At 47.2% G+C, this 7856-nt stretch overlaps 1 protein-coding gene across 1 annotated transcript; it reads right to left on the bottom strand.

Moving 5' to 3' along the window:
• Positions 1 to 6557: 6557 nt before the first annotated feature.
• Positions 6558 to 7328, bottom strand: LOC141167596 (olfactory receptor 10A7-like). The gene has a single exon (XM_073654985.1). It carries the CDS (start codon positions 7326 to 7328, stop codon positions 6558 to 6560), a length of 771 nt encoding a protein of 256 aa, XP_073511086.1.
• Positions 7329 to 7856: the final 528 nt, after the last annotated feature.

Below are 7856 nucleotides of genomic sequence, written 5' to 3'. Positions count from 1 at the left end.
CGTGGCTCAGGCTGGTCAAACCAGTGGCAGTCTTTCTTAGGTTTTGAGGTTAATTGTCCGACTGCGCCACCCGTGGATTGCGGTCAGGGAGTACCACCGCTGCGAGGCAGACCGCTGCTGCTGGTGTTGTGTGCGCAGCATAGAATGGGATAACTCCCCTCGGGAGGAGCATAGCCTCAGGGCAGTGAGTGTGGATGATGGGGGTGATGGTGCACGAGCGCAGCAGGATTGACTCAGAGTCTTTGCAGTGCAGTTCAGGGTCTTTACTGATGATTATAAGGTAGACCCTCCCGGGAGTACTGGCTAGCATAAGAGGCCTGGTCAGTCTGTGAGCAAGCAGGAGTTCCCCTGGCCAGGTGGAGTTGTAGGTCTCCCCGTCTGTCTGCACTCTTCCTGGCTACCTTGCTGTAAGCGGGTAGAAGTAGCCCACGTCCCTGAGTGTACCGTGTAGTGCTCACCTGTATGGCTGGTGACTTGGGGCCTTCTGTTAGCCTCCGCTCCATGATGGCGGTGCTGGTCCCTTGCTTGTGACTGAGCCTCCGGGCTTCTATGGCCAGAGGACCTGAAATCCCCTGCCGGCTGGTTTCTGCTGCTGGATATATAAGTCCTCACAGCTTCGGACTCCTTTGTCCTGTTCCTATTGTCTTCTGTCAGGGCGAGCTCTGCTCAGCTTCCAGGCCCTGGTCTTTAGCTCCTAGCTCCTACAGAGCTCCTTGCTGTTACTTTCCCTTGCTCTCACTCTGACTCTGACTATTCTCTGACTCACTCAACTCCGCCCCAGATCCAGTTTATAAGGGCAGAATTCTCCCCTCCCAGGATTGGGGCAGGAGGATGTTGCATGTTTAAGGGATCCTGACCAGGAAACCTCCCACTTGCTCTCCGACGTAATATCTCTATTACTGTGGTGACCAGACCCCTGGGGTGCCACACATGGCTCTTGTAAGGGGCATTGCAGTTCCTCATAATTTTTGGAAAGCCTTCCATTCACTGCTTAGGCCAACAGTGCATGGGAGACCCAGTTGCTATAAGTGGAAAAAAAGGTTTAGTTAACGCACTCTGACCTCCATGTCATTTCCAAGGGGCATTGGAGTGGCTCAAAATTTTTGGTAGGCATTGCACTCACTGTATGCTCTATAACTGTGTAGCCGAACCGCTCCTTTTGTTACAGAAACATATCCTACAAGACTTATCTGGTTGACTGGCCTGATATTGATGTGAATGGTCCCTGTTCCTCCTGCTCTTTCTCCTTTGCCACTACCTCATCCATCATTTATCACCTGAAGCTTTGTTTTAACGGGAGTCATAGAACTTGGATAGTAGCAGGAAAACATCCAGCAATCCTCGGAGGAGGTAGGATATGCGCCAAAACGCTGACCACCTCAGGCCTAGCCGCTACTACATACATGCGCTTGCATTACAACAAAACAAAGCAGATGCTAACTTCTATCATCCTCATCATGCTCCTCACCTTGACATTCTCAACTCCCCTGATGGAGAAGCCAGGGCCCACCAGAGGAGTCTGATAGTCCGGTGGGCTCGGCCAATGCTGCCCTAAAGCAGGCCAGGCTAAGAAAAGTGTGGGAAAGGTTACCGGGTCAAATAGGGGTGGCTGGGGACCGAGTATGGACACCCGGCAACCCCCTGGAGGCTGGGGAGCAAGCGGGGACACATGGCCACCAGGCGGCTGGGGACTGAGTATGGATACCAGGCCGCCGATACAGCCATGGCGTGGTGGCCAGATTCCGCCTCCACATGCCTAAAAGGCCCAATTTCAAGTGCAAGCAAGCAAGCAGTATGGTATTGCAGCCTGGGGTGGGTGGGTGGCAGGCTGCATACTTGCGCTTGCATTTCAAGGAATGGGAGAGGTACAATTGAACACGGCCCTGGGACAAGGACTTGAATGGGGATAGTTGCAAGTCTGCAACGACAGGTGCAAGGAGGTAGGCATCTTCGCATGTACCATGAACAGGGGTTTGGCATGCACACACTACAGCGGAATAGGCTCTCCTTCCCACTAAATGCACTGGGGAGGGCACAGTTAATGTTTTGGTATACGCGCTTAATCTTATGTATAAGGCACACCAGGACAAATATGGGCGGCTGGGGACTGAGTATGGATACCTCGCTGCCAAAGCAGCCATGAGGTAGTGGCCAGCTTCGGCCTCCTCCAAACTAAAAGGCCCCATTTCAAGTGCAAGCTAGCAGTATGGAATTGCAGTCTGGTGGTGGGTGGGTGGCAGGCTGCACACTTACAATTGCATTAAAAGAAAACATAGCAGATGCTAACTTCTGTCATCATCATCATGCTCCTCACCTTGGCAGTCTCAACTCCACCGATGGAGAAGTCAGGGCCCACCGGAGGAGTCTGGTTCTCTGGTGGACTCTTCCAATGCTTCCTAAAGCAGGCCGGGCTAAGAAAAGTGTGTGGGGGGATGTTCCAAGGAGAAATAGGGGCAGCTGGGGACCGTTTATGGACACCTGGCTGCCGGGCGGCTGGGGACTGAGTATGGATTCCAGGCCGCCAACACAGCCATGACGCGGTGGCCAGATTCCGCCTCCACATGCCTAAAAGGCCCAATTTCAAGTTCAAGCAAGCAAGCAGTATGGTATTGCAGCCTGGGGGTGGGTGGGTGGCAGGCTGCATACTTGAGCTTGTATTGCAAGGAATAGGGGAGGTACAATTGAACACTGCCCTGGGTCTAGAACTTGCATGGGGATAGTTGCAAGTCTACATCTTCTGATGCGGTAAGGATCACTTATGATGGGCACACTTTTAGACAGTGACCTGGGAGTTAGAGATGCTTCCAGGGGTCTTCCCCATGCTGTTCCCTTGTCTTTTCAGCACTTTATGCATGTGTCACACAGCACATGGCCAGATAAGGTTGCAAAATGTTAAAATTACATTTCACGGTGAATGCATTTGTCATAGTTGAAAGCAATACAAAAGTGCAAAAACGCATAAAAAATGCTACTTGTGAACATAGCCGAAGGCGTGGAGGAGTATTTTTGTTTTTGGTCATTTATTTTAACTTATACACAAGCCTTTACCCTGGAAAGGATGTTACTTAACATATTTCACAGGAAAAAAGTTTCACTTTCGTTTTTGAACGTTTTATTGTGAGCCTATAAAAGTGGCTTAATACCTCTGACCACGTTGTTGACAGCAGTGACCTGGGGGGCAGAAATGCTTCCTGGGGCGTTCCCCATGCTGTCCCCATGTCATTTGAGCACTGTCACAATCGTTTTAGGCACTTGTTAGGCTTTTAACAGACTGCCAGGGTGCCACCGCAAAAATGCTCGAGTCTCCCATAGACTAACATTGGGCTCGTTGCTCGGGTCGAGCAACCGAGTATCACAGCGAGCTCGGCCCGAGTTTCGAGCACCCGAGCATTTTAGTGCTCGCTCAACACTAATGGGGACGTGATAATAGGCATCTTTTAGGTCGATAACTGGCATGAAACAATTGTGGTGTAGGAGTTTTACTGCCGAGTTCACTGACTCCATCTTGAAAGTCCGGTTCTCTCTCAGCTGATTTAGACTTTTGAGGTTGATAATGGTCCTTGAGGAACCATTTGTTTTTTTATCACAAATTGGGGGGATATAAAATCCCCTTCCCCATTGTGAATTTGGAACTTCGTGAAGGACCTGCTTGTTGACTGAATCTAGCACCTCCTACTCTAGGGCTATCTGCTCCTCCATGGACTTCCTACTGGAGGTGATCATGAAGGTTTGGTGAGGGACTTGACTGAAGCGTATCTTTAGGCCATTCTTTATGATACTCAACACCCAGGGATTTGAAGTAATGGCTTTCCAAGCTGGGATAAAATGGGAAAGCCTTCACTCGACCTCTAGCCCTGCGTCATTGGGGAGATTTTTTGGTACTGAAGGATGGCCCTCCAAACATGTAACCAGAGTCTTTTTTAGATCTGGGCTCCCATCTTTTCCTTTCTCCCGGAGGGCTACCCCGGTAAAATCTTTTCCTCTGAAAGTAGGACCTTTGTGTCCCCCGTGAACCCTGGGAAACCTCTGTTCCTGTCGCCAGCCTTCTCCAAAAGCTCGTCCAGTTTTTGGCCAAACATGAGTTTACCATTACAAGGAAGGGAAGATAGTTTTTGTTTAGACTGCAGGTCTCCTAGGCAACCCTTGAGCCACAGGGCTTGTCTGGCAGCATTTGATAAGTTAGCAGACCTGGCAGTGAGTTTAACCGAATCCGCTGAGGAGTCGGAAAGGAAAGCGGACGCTGCTTGCAGTAAAGGTAGATTGGAAAGGATTTTATCTCTGGATATCTTTTTATCTTTGAGCTGGTCTTCTAATTGTTGAAGCCACACCATGAGTGACCTAGCGACTCAAGTACCTGCTACTGTTGGTTTCAGGCCCCCTGCCGCCGCTTCCCAGGTGTGACGCAGGAAGGAATCTGCTTTCTTATCTAGAGCATCCTTTAGACTGCCCGAATCTTCCAGGGGTAGGGACGATTTTTTGAATGATCGAGCAACAGACCCGTCAACTTTAGGGATTTTATCCCATTACCCAGAGGCACTATCCTCGAAGGGGTACCTTCTTTTAGAGGATGATGGCAACACTCCCGATTTCTCAGGTTTCCTCTATTCTCGGTCTATAAGGGTATGAATTTTAGGATTCACTGCAAAGGAGCGTCTCTTTTTTTCCTCGAGGCCTGCGAACATAATGTCTTCCTGGGACCTGGCTGCCTTCTCCTCCCTCAACCCCATGGTAGATCTAACTGCTTTGACCAACTTGTCAGTACCCTCAATAGGGAAACAGGGCCTACCACTGTCAGATGAAGAGGAGGATGATGAATCACTTAGGCAAAGATCCTCTGACTGGGAGGATGAATCATAGTCGGAGGAGATATCCTTATGGGATCTCTTTTTCCCCTTAAGTAAGCCTTTCAGGGAATCTTGAACCTCTGTACGGATTACAGACCTCAAATAAGAAGCAAAATCCGGGGTGCTCTCCACTATGGTTTGTTAATACAGCTAGCACAAAGCTGTTTCTGCCAATCTATGGAAAGGTGGACTTGGCATAAGGTGCAAACCCTGTGCATCTGTTTGGCGCTCCTCTTCTTATTTTCATAAGGAATGAAGCACATAATAACTTTCCATTACTATTAAGTGACATTCACGAAGATCACTCACCCCTGAAGTCACAAAAGGGTACCGGATTTGGAGGCTGTGGCGGAACATAAGATGAATCCCTGCTGGATGGCCCTGAAGCGTCCGACACCTTAATTCTCCTGCTGCCGCTACAGTTGATGGACTGGCTGTCCATGTGAGAGGTGTCCGACTGCTTCTTCCGCTGGTGTTGTTGAGATGGAGGGGTCAGCTGCTGCTGATCCTGGCTGTCCTGGTCTGCCATAGCTGCCATACCACAAGCATGAGTATAGGCAGCGTTTGACCAGGACAACCACTCCACCTTAAATAGGGCACATCCGGAACCTCCTCCTGTTCTTGTCTCCTCCCCCCCCCGATGCCTGCCGGCCCAGGTTTGGAAAGCCAGCCGGCAAGCGCTTACAGGGCGCTGCCATGTTGGATCCGGGTGCCGCCCTCTGACATCATCGGGCACGCCTCTCACAGCGGGCACCACACCGTGACATCAGGCGCGTCACACCCGGAAGACGCTGCTCCTCGCATGCGGCCAGCCAAGAGCCTGCGGCAGGGAGAGGACAGCGCAGCAGTCTGTGCGGAGCCGGAGCCCTCCTCTCTGCCTGCGCGTGCTCAGACACGGCTTTTGGGAACCACGGATGGCGCTTCTGTAACCTGTAACCGGGTGCAGAGGCTGGTGCCCGCTCTTCCACACTGGAACAGGCCCAGGTAAGTATGGACATCTTCTTCAGACAGGTTCCCATCAAGGACAGGAAACAAACTGAAGCGAGGGAGAGGTACCGCCCTTTTATTTCAGACGGTTTCCTGTCCTTGGTGGGGCGGATCCCTCTCTCAAGGTGTGCTGTCATGGGTGAGGGGAAAAACATGAATATGTGTCTTTTTATATTGTGGATGAAAACTTCTGGCTTCAACTGTATAAATATGTATGTATATATATATATATATACATATATATATATGTATATACATATATATATATATACATATATATATAAATATATATACTGAATATATAGTGTATTTATATTTATATATCCCCATTGTGGTCAATGAGCATATAAAAAGATTTCTATTTTATAGTAGTGGGAATTGAGCCTAAAGGTGACCTTAGATATTAGATACAGGCAGGTCTATGGTTGGACAGCCACTGAACGAATGACCACTTAGTGAACAGTTCTTTACATTGACACAGCTATTTATATTTTAGCCCATATTGTTTGGCCAAAGAAACTGGATGATGAAAAATAGTCTGACTGGGAATATTATTTCTCAAAAAGATCAGTCTTGAACAACATATTTATTACCCAAAGAGAGAACTTTCTCCTGACTATCAAACAAAAACATTCAAACAATGTAAACTTCATTTTAGAAGATAAAATATGTGATTCGCCAGTGAAAGCAATTTGTTGTTCTTAAATGTCTTTTGAAGAACGCTTGTTATGTAAATGGTCCTTTTGCATCAACTTTCATGAGCAGCTTTGTAATGGCTCTCCTGATCTCTGTGCTCCTCAAACTATAAATGATAGGATTAAACAGTGGGGTCACCACCGTGTTCAAGAACGATAAAGACTTATTAAGATTTACATAGTTCTCTCCAGGAGACGTGTGGAGGATAATGAGCGTCCCATAATAGACTGAAACTACAGTCAGATGTGCACTACAGGTGGAGAAGGCTTTTTGCCTCCCCGTAGAGGAGGAAATCTGGAGTATTGACCTCAAAATGCAGATATAACTCAAAATGATGAAGAAAATCTGAAAGAGCCCAAAAACAATGGTCACATTGGAAACTTCAATTTTCACAATGATTGTGTCTGAGTAGGAGTGCTCAATGAGAGGAGTGAGGTCACAGAAAAAATGGTCAACAACGTTCTTGTTACAAAAGTTCAGCTGCAGCAAACTGATTTGGATTATGGAAGAGCAAAAACAGCCAGACGCCCATGACCAAAAGGCCAAGTAGTAAGGGAGAGGAAACTTCATAATGACAGTGTAATGTAGCGGGTTACAGATGGCTAAGTATCGATCGTAGGACATGATGGTGAGAAGACTACATTCAACCACAGCCGAGGCCCCGAAGAAAAATAACTGTAGGACGCAACCCGGGAAAGAGATATGACTCCCATTCTGTAAAATCACATGCATAGAATTAGGGGCAACATTTGTGCTGATCAACATGTCACATAACGAGAGTTGGCCAAGAAAAAAGTTCATGGGTGATTGGAGAGAGCGCTGGGTGGACACCAGAAGAAATATCATCAGATTTCCAATAACTGTACCCAGGTAAATCACAAAGACTAGAAATAGAATGTAAATGCAGTACTGGTGGAGATTCTGGAATCCCAACAGGAAGAATTCACTCACAAGGGTTTTATTAGCCATTCTGTAATAGTTTGTTCGGAAAACTACAAAAACATTTTTGAAATTTGTTTTTAAAATCTTGGGTAAAATGTCCCATATTATTATCAATTACCTCTTACTCCTTGGTCCATTAGCCTTTTTAAATTGTATTATTGTGTCCTTATTCTGCCTAATAGAGATATATTATCCTGCTTTTATTCCATCTCAAAATCATCTTCTAGAGATAAACATGAGATTGCAATAAAGAAGAGATTATATAATAATCAGGACTCCACAGAGATCTACCATTTCTGGCCGGATAACTGAACCTCAGGAGCTTTTAATGTGTTCCCTAATTATATTAATTAATATTTCAGTCTTGAAGGAATAAGGATAATTTTA

This window comes from Phyllobates terribilis, unplaced genomic scaffold (assembly GCF_046119375.1).
Source record: "Phyllobates terribilis strain yellow unplaced genomic scaffold, ASM4611937v1 Scaffold_11__3_contigs__length_659146591, whole genome shotgun sequence".
Lineage (NCBI taxonomy): Eukaryota > Metazoa > Chordata > Amphibia > Anura > Dendrobatidae > Phyllobates > Phyllobates terribilis.
This window is presented reverse-complemented; position numbering and strand designations above follow the sequence as displayed.